Below are 25,478 nucleotides of genomic sequence, written 5' to 3' on the forward strand. Positions count from 1 at the left end.
CTTAAACAAGGCTTTTGACTCTATAAATTGGTCCTATTTATTTAAAATATTAGAAGTATATAACTTCTCCCCTGACTTTATTGATATAATTAACAGACTATATGTTAACTCAATATCATACATCAAAATTGGCACTTTTTTATCAGGTCAGCTCAACATCCTAAAAGGCACTAAACAAGGCTGCTCACTCTCCCCCTTATTATTTGACCTATCAGTAGAACCTCTAGCTAACTACATAAGAGCAAATTCTAATATAAGGGAATTTTCTGTTAGTCCAAGCTACAGTTCTAAAATACAACCTTTTGTGGATGATGTCATGCTAACAATTGGAAATATAGATTCCTCTATAGATCATATAACAAAATCCCTGCATGTTTTTGAAGAGGTTTCAGGCCTAAGCTTTAATCACACCAAAACAGAACTATTATTAATAAATAAAAAAGTAAACACTTTACTAAGAAAACAACAATTTTAACTGGGCAAATGACACCATTAAGTACTTAGGAATATATATAACATCAAACTGGAATAATACTTTAAAAACAAATTACAAATACCTATTATCCACAGTTAAGGATTTTTTTAAAAAGATGGAATAAAATGTATTTCACGATAGAAGAAAGACTGTCATTAATAAAATGATCATATTACCCAAACTTTTGTTCTACTTCCAAACTTTAATTGCCTCCCCATCCAAAAAGTTAATGAAACAACTAAATTCTATGTTAATAAATTTCCTATGGTTTCCTCAAAAGTCAAGAATCAGCCATGCTTGGCACTACAGAAGCTGGAAAGATGGGGGAAAAGCATTCCCAGATTTAGAACTTTATGCAGAATCGACCATACTTAATGTGATGAGCCAATGGTTAAACTCCAAATATAGTTCTAATTGGAAAAATCTCTATGTAAGTATCTTATTATCTGACAAATAAAACCAACAAATATTGACATTATGTTCTCAGAAAATAAAAAAAAATCTTCCTTGTTGTCAAAGAACATTTCTACAATACCAATAAGAATAAAAAAAACTCTTTTCACTAATTTTAAAATATATTTTAAAATGAACAACCATCTTTTAAAAGTATAAATAACACAAAAATCATATGACATCACAAGATGGTTGTTCATTTTAAAATTTCTCTCTGAAGAAGCCACACTATCATGTCTGGACTCTTTCAATGCATCTAAAATAAAAGTAATGAAAGATTAAATGGCTTAGTTTTCTGGTGCAAGGAGTCCAGTTTCTTATTATCTGTATATTAGATAATTTTTAAAAGATAATAAACAAAAATCATATGAACAAAATCATGTCTGGACTCTTTCAACGTATCTAAAAAAAAAAAAAATGAAAAAAAATGGCTAGTTTTTTCTGGGCCAGTTTCTCTGCAATAATAATATCCACGAACAATGTTCTCTTATGGCCAGGTATAACATAAAACACAAACTGGTTGAACATACAAATATTTAAAGAATACATAGTTAATGAATTCAAAAATATGTCATATCACCAGCATACCACCTTTACCTAAACTACTTTCTCTTCTTTGTGAAATAAACACTTTGCATGTTAATAATATTTTATCATTGTAAGTATATATAAGTCTTATAAATCTTTAAGAACCAATATGCAAATCCCAGAGGACTCCTTATGGAATTTCAGAGAGAGAATAAACAAATCCATTTTTCAGATACTGATAAAGAATTAGTACTTAAATCAATTAGTGGCACAACGTCATCCCCTTCTTGGAAAATCTTCACTTGGAATTACATCCATAGGAGCTTTATTACCCCACATAAGATGGACTTGATATCAAAAAATAATCTTAAGAAATGTTGGAGATGTGAGGAAATACTTTGTGCAGATTGGGTACACACGTTTCTTACATGTAAAATAGTTAACTCCATTCTGGACAGAGTTCAGAAATTTCATAAAAGCATTGTGGTCGGACAAGTGTGAAGTATCTGACTCATTATGCACCGATACCAAAACATATCCCCAAAATACAGGTGCACCTTCTTTGGTCCTTCCTTGCAATTGCAAGAAAAATCATTGCATCAAATTGGAAGTGTAAAAAAATCCTATCATTTACAGATTTGGTTATTTTTTTTTTTTTCTGATCAGCCGGTGTTTGACCAAATGTTGTCAAACATTTTCCATTCAATAAGTTAATTTTTTTTTACATTTGAACATACTTCCATATTAATGGGCATAAGGTGCATTATTTAACATTCATTTGTTTGAAATGTGTAAAGGAAGGTCTTATGCGAGATGATTGTTTTACTTAACATCTGTGTTGCTGGATATCTGATTTCCCAAAATAAGTAAGGGGTTTGTATTAAGAATGGGTATATAGGTATGTATGGGTTAAGGTTCGGTAAGGGAATACATTTAATATGATCGTACTGGTGACTCTGGAGATGATGGTGTATTAGATCGTACTGGTGACTCTGTAGATCATGCTGTATTAGATCCTACTGGTGACTCTTCAGATCCTGCTGTATTACATCCTACTGGTGACTCTTCAGATGATGGTGTATTAGAATGTACTGGTGACTCTGCAGATGATGCTGTATTAGATCATACTGTTGACTCTGCAGATGTGTTGACTCTGCAGATCATGCTGTATTAGATCCTACTGGTGACTCTTCAGATCCTGCTGTATTACATCCTACTGGTGACTCTTCAGATGATGGTGTATTAGAATGTACTGGTGACTCTGCAGATGATGCTGTATTAGATTGTACAAGCGACTCTGCAGATGATGCTGTATTCAATCATAATTGTGACTCTGCAGAAGATGCTTTATTTGATTCCCACAGCAGGCCTCTGAGTGTCACTTGTTATTCTTTCTTCTTCTCCTACTAATTCTTCATGTCTTTTACCTAACACTTCCTGTATCTTCCACTTCGGACATTAGATATAAAAATATTTCATTTCTTAACTTAATTTATCCTTCTGCTTCTGTTCTTGCCATTTCTTTAATCTGACTGTCCACTTCTTACTTCTAATTTTGGTCTTTGTGATGAAATAATACGCTGTTTGCCTGTTTTTATCCTTTTTCCTTAATAGACTGGCTCCTTCACTAAACACATAGCTGACTCAGCTCTTTAGGCCAGACTAACGTTCTCCTATGTTCTTTAACAAAATACAGGTTTTTACCTTTTTATATATTTTGCATGCATTTCTAGGGGATCTCATCCTACACATCTGTGATTTCCATACACACTAATATTTCCCATAAGAAAACCATGCTGAAGACCTGGCCTTCTAATATGCAGTCTTTCACCAAAATGTCCTGTCTGCTTTCTGTTCATTTAGTTCTCAGCATTTCCCTTTGCTGCATTCTAATTCTTTCTGCATTATTTTCACCAAAGGCTAGAAAAAGATGAGACAGTACACATATTTTACATAGCAACAGCGTTAACAAAACGTCTGAGCCAGTTTGGGCAGCATCTAATGCTATGGTCCCTCTTTTTCCTCAAGGCATTTTGCAATAAGTAACTGTTTGACTTCAGTCTAACCTTTTCATGGCAGCTTCTTCATTTTATTTTTCTTCTGTGACATTGTGCTCTTGATTTCCTGGACTGTGAAGTTTTTTTAAATCTAGAGTTGAGAAAAGCAATTAAGTTTGGTTTGTGATTTCCCACTATAAGAAGCTCAACGCTTTGGCTTTGGAAAGATAAAATGGTCTTAAATTGCAAAACAAAGCAAGTAGTGAAGAGGAAGATGAAATTAAAATATCACAGGCAAGCATTCATTATTGCAGAACATTTCTGCCTTTAATTCTTTCTTACTAGGTCTTTTCTGTACTCATTTTCTCCTTATCCATGATAGACAGACACACAAGCAGATATCATTTACTAAGGTCAGGATTTTTCACTCTTTACTCAATGTTATCTAGCATATTAGAGGTGACATGAAATAATTTCTTTTATTTTAGCCCTTTTGTTATGCTGTATCTGTGGAATATGTGACTTCAAATGCAATATCTCATTTCTGAGGACTAAAATGGTGGGTCGACACATCTATGTAGGGGTCTCTCTTACAGTTTAGTTTATAAAAGATTATATGGGAATTTTCCATCACCAACGTTTCCTCATGAATCTTGCTTTTAGATTAAGCTCTATGAACAATGGAAATAAGAGTGGAATTGGAGGATATGTTTGGTAGCCACATAATAGGCTGACCCATCAACGGACCATTTTTATCCAGTGGAAGGGCATTATCAATTTCAACAACATGACACAAAGAAAAATATTTATAATTCCTGTGCACATTATAAAGTAAAGGCACAAAAAGTTTTATTTTATACCATTCAGAAGCAGCAGTTTACAATCTGATGTTCCGATTTTCAACAGGCATTGTTCAGTACTTCATAAAAGTAAAGGTAATATTCAAGAAAACACAAATCATATGATATGTAATAGAAGGTTAAAACTACAGGAATCAAGCAATGAAACAGAAAATAAAGGTAATCCTTTCAGGTAATAATCCTGTGGTTGACCACTTCAGTGCTGGTGTTGTATCTGGCAACACTATCGCACAGTAAATAAAAGATACACGATATAGTTCAAGGAGAAAATATTTTATGTAGACCAACAAAGGAACCACAAGAAGTTGTCAGCATCTGATTAGCTATGACTGCTGGGAGACATTATACAAATCAAAAAAGAGCTGTTGTGGGATAGCAATATATATTAGTCAGGAGCACCTAGTAAACTGCCTTTACTTTACACAGGAGTAGAGACCAACACATATATTAATCCTGTGGAGCTTATTATGAACTCTAATATTTCAATCTAATTCCAAGGGGTCCCTCTGTTATTATATATATTTTCAAGTAACAGGTCTGAATGTTTTTATTTTTTCTTCTTATTTAGTTATTTTAAAGAGGTCATTTAGACATTACTACTTGTTATAAATAGGATCATAGGAAGTTACTAGACTATTGGCCCTGAGGCCCTTATAAGCCTAGCCAAGAGTTTAACCCATGTTTAGCCAAGTCAGCACCTGATGCTGCTGTCCAGCAGGGACACGGGTGGAATCCCAGGGATGTATTTTCGGTTTTCCATCCAGTTTTCCAGGTTGCACTTGAAAAAGGGGTAAAGAGGTACTCTGCTTGACATGAAGAGGGAGTCTGTTCCACAGATGGTGGGGTATCTCTGGGACACAAATCTGTCCCATCAACAAGTCCTATTGATATCACAGACCAGGTTGAGGCTGCTCGTGCCGGTTACTGAGTGGAACTTGACTTGCGTATATGCAGCAGTCCCATCAAGGCACGGTCCGAGATTGCCTTGTCTGCCAGACAGAGGTCACCTTTGAGGAGTGTGTATGAAACTGAATAGAGGTATAGGGCTTTTAGCCTGTTTATGGCAGATTTGTGAGGCCATGGATTCTCCTGGTGAGGAACCTCTGTGGTCGCTCCAGCTGCTGCATGTGCTTTGCAAGGAACATGCTGAATGGGATGTTGTACTCAATAATAGGTCTTATAAGAGACGAATACAGGGATGTTATGACCTCCTTGTCACTGGATGAGATACCCTTATGTATGAGGGGGGCCATGTAGAAAGCTTTCCGTACAATGGCCACAACATGGTCGTCAAATGTCAGGTTGCTATCAGCCTTGGAGGATGTCCATATCACTAGGGGAATTGATGAGAGTGCCCATCTTGCAGTCAACTGCAAACTTGGTCAGCCATAGCCCAATGTTTTTGCCCTGTAACTCAGAAAAGTATATCCCAAATAACAGAGTCTACAAGACCAAACCCTGGGGTACGTCACTCATTACAGGCCTACTGCTTGAGGCAGCTTCCCCTATTTTGACTAGGTGGGTTCTATCAGTGAGCCAGTTAGCTACCCATCTGGTAACATATGAATTGATGCCTGGTTGAGAGAGTTTATCTATTATGCCCGAGTGGGGAAAAGTGTCAAAGGCTTTGGCCGGGTCAAGGTAGGCTGTGTGCACAGTCTTCCCCTCGTCCATGGCTTTGGTGACTGTCTCAAAGTCGTCGACCAAATTTAACAGACATGATCTCCCCTTGATGAAGCCAAACTGTGTGGGATCAAGTATTTGGAGGTTGCCAATGTCCTTGTTAATGAGGTTCATGATAATCCGTTCCATGTCCTTGCAGATCAGGCTAGTTAGACTGATAGGTCTATAATTTCCCAGACTGGTGGACACTACACCTTTGTGCAAAGGGATGACAGTGGCTGTCCTCCACTCAGCTGGTATAAAGCCAGTACTCAGACTTTAGTTGAATAGGGCACCTAATGGTACTGCATGTTCCTGCCAGAGTTCATGCAGGATGCAGCCTGGGATGTTAACGGGTCCCATGGAGGTGTTATTTTTTGCCTTTGAGAGAGCAGTGATAACCTGTTGCCTGCTTGTAAGGGGAAGGGGGTAGGTACTGTGAATGTCCTGATTTACGGGGGTGACAGAGGGGTGAATTTTTAGCTGAATCTGTCAGCCAGCAAGTTTGCTATATCTACAGCACATGTAGTGTCCTTGACCAACAGTTCTGAACAAATCTAGATACTTCCTTTGAGATTGCAGACATATGTGAAGAAGGCCTTATGATTGTCTCTAGTAGTTGTGGCCAATTTGAACTCAAAGTTTGCACTGGAGGATTTAACTTGTGCTCTTCAGGCTAAGGAGAGACTGCTTCCAATTGGGCACCTGCTCCTTGGTCCTGGACAGCAGTTTTTTTTCTTTTGTTATGGAGTTTATTTATTGCAGATGTCCATCAGACAGGTTTACTCTTCTTGTGGAGGATGATTTAGTCCTGTCCAGTATTCCTGATTCCATGCATATATATAAATGCTCGTATAGTGTTTTGGTAAAGTTTTGGATACTGGTGCCAGTTCCTACAGAGTGTGAGGGGGTTGTGAAGCTTTGGAGATTACTTTTTCTTTCAAAAATTCATTTATTTGCCAAAATTTCTAAATGTCTGCTTCAGCAAGTTCTACCAAATAAATGACATAATAAAAATTTGATGCAATGTTTTCATCAGTTAAACTTGTATCAACACTTCTGATTTTGTTAGCTTTATTTTTTAATGACTTCAATAAGGCAGGCCACGCACTTTTTTTTATTTTATTCAATGGCAAATGTCTGAGGTTAAATGACTTTTCTTCATTCTTCAGCAAAGAAAATAAAAACATAAAAAAGGTAATTCAGAATGCCAATAAAGGTGAAAATGATAAAGACAAGCTTTGGCCCATAATGTTTACAAGAGATGGCTGGTACAGATAATAAAAAAAAAGAAAAAAAAAAATGGGAAAATGCATTTTGGCTGAAAAAAATGGTAGAAAGGGATTTTTTTTTATTTATCCTTTTGTTGGTCAGGTGAGTGCCACTAGGCTAAGAGCCCGTTTTTGGAGAGATTCAAAATAGTATTTATACTATTAGGGTAAATTTGCCCTGGGCATCAGTGAACTTCCTCTAATCTTCAGTAGAGGCAGTGGGATATTTTACAGCCACCAGAGCTACCACCAACTCAAGCAGATGGGATGTCGGTTTAACATCTCATTGAAAGGACAATACACTCAAGCGTGCAGCACCCCATTAAGCTGTACTGCAATGTCAGTAATTGATCTACCTTATGTGGAAGTACAACAGCTTTCTGCACCAAAGGCTAGTGTGCTACTAGTTGTGCTACTGATACTCGAATATATTAAAAAGAAACACAATAAAACATTGGCAAACAAGTAAAAATTTGAATTATTCCAAAGACGTGTCTGGAGCATTTCTCCTAGGGCCGCTGCTGAAAATAGGCTCTGTGCTAGTCAGACTTTCCCAGTCAACAAATGTTAAACAAATAAATAATAAAATTATTGATATAATATAAACTTAAAAATATAAACTAAAATATAATCTCCTATAATAATGTCCAGCTCCTGCTTAACCCAAAGAAAACCAAACTTTTACTTTTCTACCCTAAATTTCTGTCTCATGAAAAACACAACTTTAAAATATCCTCCATCAATAATACCACTATAGAAGTGGTAACCAATACAAAACTATTAGTCATGACCATAGACAACAGCCTTAAATTTGATTTACACATACAAAATCCTTAAAAAAAAAACCACCCCAAAAACTAGGCTTACTCTACAGATCTAGAAACTTCCACACCTCCGCATCCAGATACACCCTTACAAACAGTTATCTTCTGCCTTCTCTTCTTTATGGAGCCCCCATCTTCACTAATCTTTAAATCTCATGTACTCAAACACTTGAACAATGTTACAATAAAATAGCCAGATTTGCATTAAATTCTCACTGCCGTACCCAGGCATTGCAGTGCACTGAAAACACTTAACTGGCTAGAACTAGCCAATTACCTAAAATATATTCAGCTAATCAGCACACACAAAATCATTCATTACCCAGCCTTAAATTCTATACTACAAAAATACTTCCCTAAATGGCCCCTGTGATCAAGTAACCAAGTTAGACTTACTGTTTATAAACCAACTAAATCAGCGGGGTATTCTCTGTATTCTCACTCCATAGCTAAAATATGGAACACTATGTCCACATCTATAAGAACAGACGCACCCCTAAAATCCTTCACACACACACACACACACACACACACACACACACACACACACACACACACACACACACTCTTGAAGGCTATCTAAAAAATACATGGATCTGCACATGTACGACACCAGATTAATCAAATAGCTCCTTAATTTGTAACTGTAACAGCATTACTCCCCATCTTGCTATTGTATTGTATTCAATTGATAATTTTGTGCCTCTTTTACCTATACCTTACACTACTAATATCACTGTCAAGTTCCCCAACTTTTCTTTCTCGCTTTTGCTTCTTCTCTATCCACACCATAAACTTTATCAATAAGCACATAAGTTTCTGTCTCCTATTTTCCCCTCTCCTCTCTCAACCCTGTACTCTTTAAGTTATGTATGCTGAGTACAATATAATAAATAAAAATTATTTAACTATCAAGCAAAATCATACCAATCTGAATCATATAATTGTAAAGACCACTTCTCATGCATAGTCTTCTTAGCAGTATCTAATGTCTGTAATTAATGTGCAAGTATGTTTCATCTAATACATGTAAAAATGATGTGCTAAGCATTATTATATATTCTTTCTTGTATGTGAAAACCTTCAATGTTCCTCTGTAATAAACTAATGTAATATGCTAATTGTCTCTGGAGTTTTTCTCCCCAGGCCTCCCCTGATAATGGCCACCTACCTAGTCAGATTTTCCCAGTAAAGAAATGTTAAACAAAATAAAGCATTGTCAAAATGTAAAATTAAGTGACAGAAGTGCTCTATATTTATGATGAACTATTAATTTTGCCATTATTTAGTTATGTTTCCATCTGCAATTCTTTTGAATTGGTATAATCCCACTCTGTTTGTAGTTGGGCAGTTGCTGTAAGTAATAAATACTTTAGTTTAAGATTCATTGTTATGCAGAAATATAGCTAGATGCCATAACAATGCTGAAAACTAGTATAACAGTAATTCTTATTCAGAGATGGTAGTTGACTTTTTGGATCCTAGTTTAGTAAATAAACCATTGCACAACTAAAACAATTCTGTTTCACTGCAGGCATCATTATTGGAGAAAATGGATCACTGATCATTGAGAGAGTCAAGAAAGGGGATGAGGGTCAGTATGAATGCTGGGCGACAAATGAAAAGGGTCAGGCCTACACAGCAGCATTTGTCAGTGTCAATGGTAAGTAGTTTGTATTGAAGAATAATGTAGTTTGTATCAAGTATACTGTTTCATCTAGAAGTGCATATTTTGTTCCTAATTAGAGGTGCAGTGACACAATTCCCTAGAAGTGCATATTTTGTTCCTATTTAGAGGTGCAGTGACACAATTCCCTAGAAGTGCATATTTTGTTCCTAATTAGAAGTGCAGTGACAATTCCCTAGAAGTGCATATTTTGTTCCTAATTAGAGGTGCAGTGGCACAATTCCCTAGAAGTGCATATTTTGTTCCTAATTAGAGATGCAGTGACAATTCCCTAGAAGTGCATATTTTGTTCCTAATTAGAGGTGCAGTGGCACAGTTACCTAGAAGTGCATATTTTGTTCCTAATTAGAGGTGCAGTGCCACAATTCCCTATAAGTGCATGTTTTATTCCTAATTAGAGGTGACAATTCCCTAGAAGTGCATATTTTGTTTCAAATTAGAGCTGCAGTGACACAATTCCCTAAAGTGCATATTTTGTTTCTAATTAGAGGTGCAGTGACACAATTCCCTAGAAGTGCATATTTTGTTGCTAATTAGAGGTGCAGTGGCACAATTCCCTAGAAGTGCATATTTTGTTTCTAATTAGAGGTGCAGTGGCACAATTCCCTAGAAGTGCATATGTTGTTTCTAATTAGAGGTGCAGTGGCACAATTCCCTAGAAGTGCATATTTTGTTTCTAATTAGAGGTGCAGTGGCACAATTCCCTAGAAGTGCATATTTTGTTCCTAATTAGAGGTGCAATGACACAATTCCCTAGAAGTGCATATTTTGTTCCTAATTAGAGGTGCAGTGACACAATTCCCTAAAGTGCATATTTTGTTCCTAATTAGAGGTGCAGTGACACAATTCCCTAGAAGTGCATATTTTGTTCCTAATTAGAGGTGCAGTGACACAATTACCTGGAAATGCGTATTTTGTTCCTAATTAGAGGTGCAGTGCCACAATTCCCTATAAGTGCATGTTTTATTCCTAATTAGAGATGCAGTGACAATTCCCTGGAAGTGCATATTTTGTTCCTAATTAGAGGTGCAGTGACACAATTCCCTAGAAGTGCATATTTTGTTTCTGATTAGAGGTGCAGTGGCACAATTCCCTAGAAGTGCATATTTTGTTTCTAATTAGAGGTGCAGTGACACAATTCCCTAAAGTGCATATTTTGTTCCTAATTAGAGGTGCAGTGACATTTCCCTAAAAGTGCATATTTTGTTCCTAATTAGAGGTGCAGTGACACAATTCCCTAGAAGTGCATATTTTGTTTCTAATTAGAGGTGCAGTGACACAATTCCCTAGAAGTGCATATTTTGTTCCTAATTAGAGGTGCAGTGGCACAATTCCCTAGAAGTGCATATTTTGTTTCTAATTAGAGGTGCAGTGGCACAATTCCCTAGAAGTGCATATTTTGTTTCTAATTAGAGGTGCAGTGGCACAATTCCCTAGAAGTGCATATTTTGTTCCTAATTAGAGGTGCAGTGCCACAATATAAGTGCATGTTTTATTCCTAATTAAAGGAGCAGTGGCACAATTCCCTAGAAGTGCATATTTTGTTTCTAATTAGAGGTGCAGTGACACAATTCCCTAGAAGTGCATATTTTGTTTCTAATTAGTGGTGCAGTGGCACAATTCCCTAGAGGTGCATATTTTGTTCCTAATTAGAGGTGCAGTGACACACTTCCCTATAAGTGCATGTTTTATTCCTAATTAGAGGTGCAGTGACACAATTCCCTAGAAGTGCATATTTTGTTCCCAATTAGAGATGCAGTGACAGTTCCCTAGAAGTGCATAGTTTGTTCCTAATTAGAGGTGCAGTGCCACAATTCCCTATAAGTGCATGTTTTATTCCTAATTAAAGGAGCAGTGGCACAATTCCCTAGAAGTGCATATTTTGTTTCTAATTAGAGGTGCAGTGACACAATTCCCTAGAAGTGCATATTTTGTTTCTAATTAGAGGTGCAGTGGCACAATTCCCTAGAGGTGCATATTTTGTTCCTAATTAGAGGTGCAGTGACACACTTCCCTATAAGTGCATGTTTTATTCCTAATTAGAGGTGCAGTGGCACAATTCCCTAGAAGTGCATATTTTGTTTCTAATTAGAGGTGCAGTGACACAATTCCCTAGAAGTGCATATTTTGTTTCTAATTAGAGGTGCAGTGGCACAATTCCCTAGAAGTGCATATGTTGTTCCTAATTAGAGGTGCAGTGACACACTTCCCTATAAGTGCTTGTTTTATTCCTAATTAGAGGTGCAGTGGCACAATTCCCTAGAAGTGCATATTTTGTTTCTAATTAGAGGTGCAGTGGCACAATTCCCTAGAAGTGCATATTTTGTTTCTAGTTAGAGGTGCAGTGGCACAATTCCCTAGAAGTGCATATTTTGTTTCTAATAAGAGGTGCAGTGCCACAATTCCCTATAAGTGCATATTTTGTTTATAATTAGAGGTGCAGTGACACAATTCCCTAGAAGTGCATATTTTGTTTCTAATTAGAGGTGCAGTGGCACAATTCCCTAGAAGTGCATATTTTGTTTCTAATAAGAGGTGCAGTGGCACAATTCCCTAGAAGTGCATATTTTGTTCATAATTAGAGGTGCAGTGCCAGAATTCCCTATAAGTGCATATTTTGTTTCTAATTAGAGGTGCAGTGACACAATTCCCTAGAAGTGCATATTTTGTTTCTAATTAGAGGTGCAGTGGCACAATTCCCTAGAAGTGCATATTTTGTTCGTAATTAGAGGTGCAGTGACACAATTCCCTATAAGTGCATGTTTTATTCCTAATTAGAGGTGCAGTGGCACAGTTCCTTAGAAGTGCATATTTTGTTTCTAATTAGAGGTGCAGTGACACAATTCCCTAGAAGTGCATATTTTGTTTCTAATTAGAGGTGCAGTGGCACAATTCCTTAGAAGTGCATATTTTGTTCCTAATTAGAGGTGCAGTGACACAATTCCCTAAAAGTGCATATTTTGTTTCTAATTAGAGGTGCAGTGACACAATTCCCTAGAAGTGCATATTTTGTTTCTAATTAGAGGTGCAGTGACACAATTCCCTAGAAGTGCATATTTTGTTTCTAATTAGAGGTGCAGTGGCACAATTCCCTAGAAGTGCATATTTTGTTCCTATTTAGAGGTGCAGTTACACAATTCCCTATAAGTGCATGTTTTATTCCTAATTAGAGGTGCAGTGGCACAATTCCCTAGAAGTGCATATTTTGTTTCTAATTAGAGGTGCAGTGGCACAATTCCCTAGAAGTGCATATTTTGTTCCTAATTAAAGGTGCAGTGACACAATTCCCTAGAAGTGCATATTTTGTTTCTAATTAGAGGTGCAGTGGCACAATTCCCTAGAAGTGCATATTTTGTTCCTAATTAGAGGTGCAGTGACAGTTCCCTAGAAGTGCATATTTTGTTCCTAATTAGAGGTGCAGTGCCACAATTCCCTATAAGTGCATGTTTTATTCCTAATTAGAGGTGCAGTGACACAATTCCCTAGAAGTGCATATTTTGTTTCTAATTAGAGGTGCAGTAGCACAGTTCCCTAGAAGGGCATATTTTGTTCCTAATTAGAGGTGCAGTGACATAATTCTCTTTCCTTAGTAGAAGGCAGTCAAAGCCATAGTGTAGGCCCCTTGCTTGAGATCCTGATTAATTACTCTCTCTTGATCCTGCATTCCCAGTATCACAAGCTCATTTGTCTGACACTTGACTGATCAACAGTGGCAGTATAAGAAGATAAACGCCACACATCCACACATTGATGCTTATGGCAACGTCCACTAGGAGACTCGTGGTACAAAATAATTCTCTTGGCAGATGCAGGTAGTCATATGCTGGCAGATATAATTCCTGATGGGGGGGGTGTCCCAGAATTACACCACTAGGGTAAACACCTCTAACATTGTTTTGTGACATAGGCTACTTCCTGGATTTTTTTCTTAATTTGATTCAGTAAAAAAAAAACATGATCATTTTCTCCTTCTTAATGCCCATGATGGGATGTTTTTGTGCACTCATAACATTCCTAGTGTTCTTCTTTGGAGGAAACAGAATCATGACTAAAGTATGACCCTTTGCAACCATTGTGGCTGACCACTATTGATCCATTAATGCTAATAACGTGATCGAGAAATATGTAAGCATTGAAATACTAATCATAACGTAGTTTATAAGACTCCAGTAAAACTCTTACCTAGATTCTTCAGTCTGAAGTACTTGTGATGAGGCAGCATGAAAGAAAAAGCAGTGATCACTGTGGCTGTACCACCTGCTGGCTCAACAACCATTACATTAATAATAATACTATTATATAGACATGCTATCCAATTTAAAGTCAAATTTGAGATTCAAACCAACTTTCTTGATTTATTAAGTATTGATTCCACCATATGCAGTTCTCAACAGTAGTTTAGCATGATAACAGTCAGTGCTGTACTTGTGGTCCAGAAATTAAACATTATAGAGGAAGCTAATGCTTTAAAATGCAAATGAATAATGTTGTGTTGTTCAAAATGTTATTGTCTTAATATTTCCAGCCCATCATAGTGTTATCTCATTACACACTGATAATTCCAAGGCACTGTCACTTAGAATATATTATTTCTGACATAGTTCTAATTTCATTTGAAGTCTCTTTCCTTAACAATATGTTCCGGTCAGACTTTTAACATACACTGGAGATTTCTGCATATGCATGTACACTATAAAGGGAGAAATGGGTCTTAGATTGTCAAACATCACCGCCTTGTTTAGTGTGCCACTGGGGTGAATATATGATATAGAGGGCAAAGTTTGTAAATTAAGTGGGGGAAAAGGTCATTAAACGTAAACGGTGGACTTATATTGATGTGTGGTTATGTGGCTAAAACCTGAATAGCTAAACAGCAACATTTTAAATTTTACCAGTAATACCTGCTTCTCACCATATTGATAGTTCTACTGCTTCATTGACATTGGTCCAAAAAAAATAAATAAATAAATAAATACACTTGAAGATGTCCTCCACATGCCATGTTATGCTCATTTATCTTCCTAAAAGGTTAGGTCAGGGCTAATTCTAATCACTCATCCCTGCTCCACATTGTTTGAAAAGCAGGTGGCAATGGCAACAGATAGTGGTTTTGCTCACCTATCCATAGCCTGCTTTACCCATTCTGCTAGGAGCTGCTTCCCCTCCAAGGTTTTCTGTTCCTGTGCAGTCATATTTATAGGTTTAACTGTACCATTGATTTCCCAACTCCTGTGGGCAGGATTAGAGAGTAGCTCTTGAAAATGCATCGTGTTTGCATTGCTTTTCACCTCTACTCTATCTTTGCCTGTATACCTAACTGTTACCTCCATGGTCATTATTACTTCACTTTGTTTTCCTCAGTTTCTGCCTACCTACCTAAGTTCCCTCTGTTTGACTGATATGTGTCAGGTATTTTCAAACATGCTGGTATTATTTTCATGTATAAAATATAGTGTAAAATTAATGTACTTTAGTTACTTTAATTATACATTCCTTTTTGTCCCACTCCTGACCATAGTACTGATGCAATGCTTAGGATTCATATCATTACAAAGAATCATTACAAAGAATCCAGTAACACTAAAATCACTAATGTCAAATAAATAAAGCTGAAAAATACAAATATAAAAGTTCTTGGAAAAGAAAAAAAATTGCAAGGATATAAATCCCACCACACCTCTCTGGTTGGGGTCTTCACCTCTACTATACCCTCCTATTTAAATGTATAGTTTCCATGTTGGCAATAACCATACAGTAAGAAACGGTTTACTATCAAATTGTCGATGATGCCATGGTAGCATGGGTGTAAATGGTTTCGTGCATTCGAACATTTGATAGTAAACCGTAAGAAACACCTCACAATTACAGCATCCATCCCCATGACATTTATTGCAACCTGCTGCAGAAATCTGAAATGCAGACAAAATGTACAACTCTAACAGTTACTTTTAGCCCAGAATATGAGATAAATGATTTTAGTAAACTGTAATCCCCATCACTTCAGTTAAACATCATCTTGGCAGTCTTGTACTGGTTTTAAACATTTCAGTTTTATTGACTTCAACTAAAAATGATATGCTTTCGGAGACCATCTCCTTGTGGATGAAAATCCACTTATTATTCTTGTGTTTATACCAAGTACATTTACAGAGTCCCTACAAATTCATTATATGAAACATTACCGAGAACAGCTACACACGGTTTATCATATTCACACCATTTATACTCACATACAGACAATACCAGAAGTATGGACTAATGCCTTGTGCAAATTAAAGTCAGGATCATAAAGTATATTAAGTCGTTATGTAGAAAACACTTGTAGAAGCCCTTACATTTTAATCTATTTCAGCTGTAATAACTACATTAATCCATGTTTTACATACACAAACATCAATAAGTTGACAGCATCTTGTAGTACATGGCATCTTCTGTGATAATTGTGGTAATCAGTGGCTTGATGGAGGTAACAGGACATCATAAAGTGATGCTGCCTTCTCACCATCACCTAGTCCACATGCAGAGTTGCATACCTAGAAAGGTAATAGTGTAACAGTGCAATGATAAAGTGCTGCTAGATCAAAGTCCCTTCTTCCCATACAGATGTTCATTTATACCTACATCTCTGCCTATCTAGATCTAGATATATGTGGATAAACAGTGGGAGTTGGTATTCTAGGCACCAAAAGTTTGTACTCTGACTTTCTGATACCAATTATAAGATCAAAGCTCAATATTTAAAATTTTGATCTAACCTCACAAATATGTTAAATTTGTGGATGTCATTATGATTCATGTACTCTGCTGACTGATATAACCCCACAAATGATAAAATACTGTTTATCTTCATTACTATAAAACACGTTGTTCAAGTACTCTCTTAATGTTGGTTTAAATTTTATTTTATTCTTCAAGTTCTAATTGTTTCAATAATGTTATATTTTGGGTTATGGCTGAAAAGGGTCCATTGGCCAGTTCACTTACCCAGTATACAAATGTAAGACAAAAATCCTCAGATCTCGGAGGTTATATTTTATATCAGATCTGATCTATTAGAGGAACCCAGTCTCTCTACCTTTAAGGCCCTCTTTTCCATTTATTTTCCACATATCTGGATTTTTTAAGTTATCTGGGTTACCATATTACTCTCTTATTACATCTGAATACTGTCTCTTAGTAGAGCTGAATAGCAAAGGATGTTTTTATTAACTTTTGAGCTAGACAAGCTAAACAGAATAACAAACACAGATTTTATGTTTTCTTGGCAGTGACTGATGGGTAAGTACCAGAAAGAGGTAATTCCTCCTTGAAATATTGTTTTGGATGTGACTAAGAGTCTGCATTCTGTGGTAGGACCAAACAACAGGAAAAACACTTCAGGTAACCACCAGAAATAATAAAAAAAACAAAAATAACCAAATCCACACAAATTTATTCAAGTACATCCACAGTGGATGTACTTAAATAAATTCGTGAGGATTTGGTTATTTTTTTTTTTTTTTTTTTTATTTTATTCTGTGGTAGGACATTTTAACTTCTTAAATGATGCCCCATTTAAAATCTGCCACACAGTAAAGGTATTAAATTACTGTCATTTATCAAGGTGGCCCTTTTCTTAGATTCTTATGTCATAAGAAATGCACATAGCAAAAGCTACATGGAATAAGCTAGTCAGAAGTATTGTCTTTAAAGGTAGGCCATTACTGTATCACATAGTTTCATAATATCTAAGCTACACTTTATAAATTTTAGTCTGGGTCTTATAATTCTAGCAGTGTCTGCACATGCCTGTCATGTTTTTTTTTCTTTTTCAGAAATTGTGTGTGATAATGATACATGTGTGTAAACAGCCCTTAACTGGAATTATATACTTGGCTTAGATTCTACTCCAGCTGTATGACAAATTATTCCCACTTATCCACTGGCTGTATAAACCCAATAAAACTGAATGGCTATCCACCGAACTCAAGCATCTTCTCACTCCAAGGGATGAAGCATGGCAAATAAACAAACAAATTGACACCCATTCCTCCTTTATAGCCTTTCATTAGCTAGCCGAGAAGTCCATCAGATGATACAAAAGAAATCTCTAAACAGAGAAGCAAATCTCTCTCTTACATTCCTCCCAAACATTTTTGGAAAGAAGTTAACCTTACAGGATGAAAAACTTCTCATGGCACCCTCACTACAAACACCATTCAATGTAACACAACAAAACTTTCTCAAAAATTTAGCAATTTCCCAGCAATAAACTCTCTCTCTCAAACAGATAATATATCCCCCTCTTCCACTTCAAATGTGTATGTCCCAGAAAAGTCTCTTATCTGCTTTAAAACATTCCCACTGACACCCCTCCTGGATCTTACAAAATAAATTCTTGGTTCATATAATCACTGCAGAAATCATCAATGTCTTCTTGTCACTCATACATATCCCACTTGAAGTATCATGCCAAAAATAAGGAAAACTACTTCAATTAAACCCCTCCCAAAGGAATCCAACCAAAAAGAAAGTGCTCACTTTCATTTGATATCCATCCTCCCAACACTGGCAAACTTTTAGGAAAGACAGTCTACTCCCACCTCTCTCACTATATTATATATACATATATATATATATATATATATATATATATATATATATATATATATATATATATGTGTGTGTGTGTGTGTGTGTGTGTGTAAATGCATACTTCTAGCATATTTCCTCCAAACAGCATGTATTCTGGACAAAGTACTATGACAGTACTTTGGTCGCCAAGTATAACATTCTGCTAAACTCTGATAATGGCTTCCTTACAGGTGCCCTATTTATAGACCTAACAAAGACATTTGACCTCACTCACCATGATCTTCTCCAAGACAAACTAATTAAAACTGGTATTAGCCCAAATGTCACTCTCTGGTTTAAAAACTTTCTCACTGACAGGCACTTTAGAGTTAAAATTGCATCCTTCCAATCAGGATCTGTACCTGTTACCAAAGGTATACCACAAGGATCCATTTTTGTCACCCTCTTTTTCTTCATATTCATTAACAAATGTCCTTGTGGCCTCCCCATTTCCCATGCATCCCCTATGCTAACAACATGATCATTTACCTGTCAGGTCAATGTGACGTCAGTAGGTTCATAGGTAGGCACTAGGCTATCGGCCCAAGGGCCAACGTAAGCCTACCCAACAAGGTTCCCTGGTTTATGCCACCCAAGAAAGTTATTTTCCTATGCCACTGTCGAGTAGAGACACAGAAGTGATCCTGGAGTGTATTTCCTATTTCCCATCCACTCATCAAGATTTTTCTTGAAGAGTGCTAATAAAGAACTTTGCTTGACATAGATGGGTACCCTGTTCCAGAATATGGGGACGTCTCTGGGACAGGAATCTATCCCTCCAGCATGTCCTGTTTATTGTGGTGACAAGGTTTAGGTCCCTAGAGTGTGTAGCTCGGAGGGATTGGGATTACTTTAGGTGTAGCATGTCCAACAGCTCTGGGTTTGACATAGCTTTATATGTTAGGCAGAGATCACCTCAGAGTAGGTAATATGCTACAGAATAAAGCTGGAGTTTTTTGAGGTGGTCAGTGTAGGGCATTTGTTTGAGGCCAGTAATTCTCTTTGTGAGGTACTTTTGTGGCCATTCCAGCTACTGCAGATGTCTTGTGAGGTACATTCCAAAAGGAGCGTTGTACTCTATAATTGGTCTAATGAGTGTCGAGAAGAGTGGAACAATTACCTCTTTTTTCCTGGATGAGAACCCTTTTATGATGAGGTGTGCCACATAGAAGGACTTCCTGACTACTATGGCAATGTGACTATCAAAGGAGAGACTACTGTCCACTTGGGTCCCAAGGTCTCTTATCACACATTCGGTGTTAAGTAGATTGCTGCCTATGTGGTAGTTCATGGGTACAGAGTTTTTACCAAAGGGAATGACACTGCACTTTTTGGCATTGAGCTTGAGGCCATGGCTCTGACACCAGGCATCTGTCTCAGCAAGGCCCTTCTGTAGGATGTCCACATCATTTGGGGACTTAACTATGGCTCCTAGTTTGCAGTCATCTGCAAACTTCATTAGTCAGAGGCCTTCTGTGTTAGCCTGTACTTCAGAGAAGTAGATACCAAACAGGAGAGGTCCCAGGACGGAATCCTGTGGTACTCCACTTGTCACTGCTTTGAGGTCAGATTTGGAGTCTGCAACTTTTACAGTAAGGCAATGCTAACTGAGGAGTAAATAGTTAAATATAGTGTAGTTTGAAATTCACAAAATTAATTTGAAGTATACCATTTTCATGTGTTCCCAGTAAGCACAGCTATTTCAATTGCACTGCTGTAGTTTATTTATTTATTTTTATTTACCTGGTTAGTGAGGTACTTCTGAGACTCCAGTCTGTCTTACTTGAACTCCACCAATGACTCATAAACCACTCAATTTTCTGTTGATTTCCAAAAAGCATAGCTGATGTTGGAGGGGCTGAGAAGTGGTTTATGAGGCAATGCTTGAGCTCATGTAAGTCTCTTGAATGGATCACTTTTCCTATAAGGGGATAGGCCTTCCTGCAAATTCAAAATGCAATGCAAAAAGCACTTCTTCATGTAAGCCAAATGCTCCTGTTTCAACACGAGACGTATTACCTAAAATATTGTCTCTTTCTCCTTTCTAAGTTTCTTCTCCTCTCTCAGATTTACTGAGGGTTCCCCCACTTTACAAATTAATGTATGTATTGTATATCATACTCTGCTTGTTCACCACACTGTATATATACAGTTTTTCTATCTAACTAGTTTGAACTACTCAGTTATTGCTTAGGTTTCCCTACTTTTTTCTGAAACATTTTGCATTTCATCCTGGCTGATCCTGAAATTAGTCAGCATTAATCAATACACTAACCAGTTAAATAAAAATAAACTACTACTGCGGTGGTGGTGCTGCAGTAACATTGTTGCCTCACAGTTAGACAATGCCCGTTCGATTCTCAGTTAGAGTGTCTTCTGTGTGGCGATATGCATAAATGGGCATTCCTTCTTTGAAGTTGTGCATTAGGCCCGGCAAGCCAGCATGTAAAGATCTACTGACAATCATTAGAGGACCTGAGTTCTGCTGTGGCGACCCCTAACTAGGAAAAAGCTGAAAGACACAAACAAAGTTCTATTGAAATAGCTGTGCTTACTGGAAACACATGAAAATGGAATACTTCAAATTAATTTTGTCAGTTTCAAACTACACTATATTTAACTATTTACTCCTCGGTTAGCATTGCCTTACTTTTGGTTTTAGGTTACCTTTTAATAAAGATTGTTGTATAAAATTTGATCACAGCTGACATTCTCATACTGTGCAGCAAGGTACATGCATGTAATGTGTGCTATGCAGCACAGTAATTCAGTTAGTTTAGTTTTATTTCAGTGATATAAATAAGACACATACTCCCGCGGTAGTGGTGCTGCGGTAGCATTGTCGCCTCACAGCAAGACGTTGTCCCGTTCGATTCTCAGCTAGAGCGTCTTCTGAGTGGAGACATGCATGAATGGGCGTACCTTCATTGCAGGTTGTGCGTCAGGGCTGGTAACTCGTCAAGTAAAAATCCACTACCAAACATTAGCGGACCAAAGTTTTGCTGTGGAGACCCCTCACCGGGATAAGCCGAAAGACACAACAACAACTTAAGTGAATTCTTAAATATGTTTCCAGGAAATGTACCGTCACTGGTCAAAATGCCAATGGGTGTACGTTTTTGTGTGTGTGTGTGTGTGTGTGTGTGTGTGTGTGTGTGTGTGTGTCTGTCTACGTGCACATACATATGTTAAGCTCAGGGAACTGGATTTTTCTATATTCTGGACAATACATGCAACTGGCGAACCAGTTGCTTTATTTCCTTTTTCCTGCTAGGACTACAAATTCAAAATATTTTCACCTTTCATCGCTGTACAGAATTGCTTCCAACATGAAGTATTTTAAAAATGTGGCTAAATCATATTTAGAAATCCGATAATACATCATAAAACTACAAGTGGTATATATCAATTTTAATATCAAACTTCAGCTTTAACAGGCAGGCCCAGAGTGTTGAAGGCTTGCTGTTCAGTGCACCATACTTCTAGATCCTAGTGTTTCAATATTTTTGACCTTTAGTATTAGAAGAGCACATTAGAATTCATTTGAGCTGTTTGGATAAACTGCATCGGAGTCAAAATGTGTAAATAATGCTTGCTTTTTCCTCTTAAGGAGCTTGAGTGACATGTAAGAGAATGAGACAGAGGAAAAATATGAACTCCTCAAATAAAATTCTTTTAAGAATGCACTGACTACCACCCTTTGGTTTTTCAAATCGTTTTCAGTTACGATCATGCTTTAAAAGTGTTACTCTTTGACTCACTCCATCTGTATCTGTTTTATAATCAGAGGAGAAGACAAACATGGAAGTCATTATTCTCGTCTGTACCGCTGTTGCAGCAACCCTTTTCTGGCTCCTGCTGACACTTTTTATTCGAAAACTCAGAAAGGTAAGGATAAACAGCATTCCTTCATGCTTCCAGTAATGTGCATGTGTTGTAATATATGTTAATGTACTATGTCTGCCGTTAAAAATAAAGCCTGCAGTGAAGCTGACATTGGAGACAAGATGTAGATCCTCATCCCCAGGAAAGGATGAAAGGTCAACATTCAAGAGAACCTCCTCACCTTATCAGCAGTACGCCCCAGTTTACAGCTTTCCGTTAATGAGAAAACTAAACCCATTTCACTTTTTATTCTTCAAGCAAAGATGTTTGGTATCATTTTTCACTAATGCGTTTTGGAAGACACATCCCTGCATCCATTTGCTTTTGTCTTATTTTTCTTTACTGCAAAGGGTGGAAATGGATCTCTAAAGGTTTATTTCTATGTGCTACAAATACTGTGATGGTTAAAATTTAAAATATTATGCAGTGATTTCGAAAAATAAGGTGACAATTATAATTCAAAATATTACACATTGACGATGGAAAATTCCCATCATACTGTGCTGGTTATCATTTAAAATATTAGATACTGAGATGTGAAAATTATCATTATGCTGTGACAGTTATTTAAAATCTTATATCCTGAGGTGGGAACATTCTCATATACACATAGACTAAATCCAAAGTGAAAGAAAAAGCACAAAGAAAATCATTTTAAAAAGTCTGAAGGGATTAGTTGTAGTTCTATGTGGAAATATTATTTAGAAAATCTCTGCGAAGGCAGAAACATTTTAACATTGCAAGACAGTATGCATTATTGTATAGCATCTCCAGCAACTGTACACAGACCAATGTTTACTATTCCAACTAATAACTTTCATAAAACATGGTATTTGGCTACCCCACTGGCATGGAGGGATAAAGCCCTGACTATGACCCAGGTGAGCAGGGATCAGTTACCCAAGTGACTGCTGCAGCAGCACAGAGGATGGGCATGCCTAATGTGGACAGGAATGGACCATAGCATTGTGAGCAACTGTCAGCCTGGACATTTGAGATAGCAAAGATGGCAGAGCTGTTCAGTGGGCCAGGGCAGATATTTCTTCATAGGACACACCTCATACCATCTTCACACTGTATCACCACCCCGCTTGGTGGTGGGGGGGGGCATAGACATTAAGAAAATGCCATGACTCGCAGAACAGTGTCTCTGATGATACCAGCTTCTGTTCCTACTCTGAGTTTTCACTTCCCCTTTCCAACCTCCCAATAACCAAGGTGGTCCAAATCTTGGGGGGAGGGGCTGTACTAGGGCAAACGCTAAGAGCATTGGAGCAATATCAAGCAGCAGTTTATGCACTAAAGTCATGCCAGGAAAAAAAGAAAAAGTACATCATGGCGCATTGTGGAATTAGCATTATATAATAATGGTATCCACTCTCCACAAGATGCAACAGGCAATGCCACCAGTATATATCAGACTCATTTATACAAGTGTTAAGCACCTTTAATCAATAAACTAGTCTTAGCTAGGCAATGTACATTTCATTGGTAAAACAAATAATGTAACAAGTATTATAACCTTAACTTAAGTTTATGCAGTGCATGGCAGTGGAAATTAATCTCAACACAGAATCACAGACTTTTAAATACACACACACACACATACATACATATATATATATATATATATATATATATATATATATATATATATATATATGTGTGTGTGTGTATGTATATATACATATATTTATTTAATTTATTTATTTCCAGTTTGATGACCGGGGAGGTCCACTGGGTCAGGGAGCCCATCATTTTATTGCACGTATATACACACATACATGTACACATGTATATGTCAGCAGATAAAGACCACTCAGTCTGGCTACCAAGCTTATTTTCCTTGAGTGCATGAACTGTGGGTCCTGTCTGACCAACAACTACAAGAACAATAATGACATTCTTATGACTGGATCACTTTCCCCATAAGTCAGATGCATTTCCCCATGTATTTAATCTATTTATAAAGTTGACACTGAACTGTATAAAACTTCAGTGATTCTTGTATCTGGTAATGCATTCCACTAACTCACAAATTTCCCAAAAAATACTGAAGATGCTTAATTTCTGTTCAGAATATTCTTTGAAATCTCATCCTTCCTCCCCTGAAGCGTTTCACACTGATGAATGCAGTGAACTGGGACAACATAAAGTGAATGGTGTGTTGTGCAACACAGTGGCTGAATTACAGTGCTACACTACAGATATGAAAATACTGTTAACTGTAAGATTACAGGAGTATAACATAAAAAATGAATGTGCAGTGTCATATTTCAGAATATAGCCAGTAACTGGTGCTAAAGTTCAAATTTATCTACTGAAATACTCATTTTACTCTTTGGAATGCTTTGAAACAAAGTCAGTCAGCGTTCAGGATTAATAATTCTTCACGTTCAAGCTTGTATTAAGACCTGTTTTAAACCTAGAACAGGTTATGCACATCCACACCCTTAGAACATTACAGAAACATCTCTCTGGGTTCTCCAGCTGTTCACAATGGATGAATCTAATCGTAGTACTTCCATTTACAAAAGGGCATAAATGAAAAAAAAATCCAAACCTCTCAAGATTGACAGCTCAAATCAGCTTCAGTCTCACTCTTATGGCTTTAGTCAGACAGAGGGGGAAGGAATACGTTATACTGGTGAAGAGGGTCTTGTTGCTGCAGGTAGGAAGGACCAAAACATTTGATTATTTTTTCTGAAAAAAGCTGCTTGAAGAAATCTGACATCTGATTTCTCTCTTTTATAAGCCAACATTTTTTGAGACTGCATAAAAAAGGCAATAGACAAACTGAGTTACCTTAATGCTGAAATAGCTGCTTACTCTATATAGTTACATGGTAAGGCATATATAGCCATCAACTATATTTATTCTTGTTTGCAATACATCAGTCATTATGGTGTTCAGAAGTGGACATGTCACAGATTCTTTCTAACCATTGCTCATACCTTAATATGTATATCTAGTTTGTCTTTAAATAATCACTTAGCCTTATAGAAGCTAAATTTATACAAATTTTTTGAAGGTAGATGTCATTTTTTTTCAAATTATGTCATTACTTAATTCTTTAGGAAAATAAATACAATGCTCAGTTGTATACACACAGCAATTTGAGGATTTAGAGAGAAGAAAACAAGTGGCTCTGTGACACAATGGGAGGGCTCCACTGTCCTGATTTACTGGAGTTCTTTTATTACCAGTTGTAGAGAGTTTATAT

The 25,478-nt window shown here is 36.9% G+C and overlaps 1 protein-coding gene across 3 annotated transcripts in view; it reads left to right on the plus strand.

Annotated features, from left to right (window-relative positions):
- The window catches only part of LOC122790141 (vascular endothelial growth factor receptor kdr-like), a 674,216-nt gene that overhangs the window by 459,876 nt on the left and 188,862 nt on the right, over positions 1–25,478 (plus strand). For all 3 annotated transcript variants that reach the window (XM_044057728.1, XM_044057729.1, XM_044057730.1), the window contains exons 15-16: positions 9,605–9,733; positions 22,158–22,258. In XM_044057728.1, the coding sequence (XP_043913663.1) occupies positions 9,605–9,733; positions 22,158–22,258 (230 nt within the window). The remainder of the gene's footprint in view (positions 1–9,604; positions 9,734–22,157; positions 22,259–25,478) is intronic.

Source organism: Protopterus annectens, chromosome 15.part0 (assembly GCF_019279795.1).
Source record: "Protopterus annectens isolate FY-2018-M chromosome 15.part0, PAN1.0, whole genome shotgun sequence".
Taxonomy (NCBI): Eukaryota; Metazoa; Chordata; order Ceratodontiformes; family Protopteridae; genus Protopterus; species Protopterus annectens.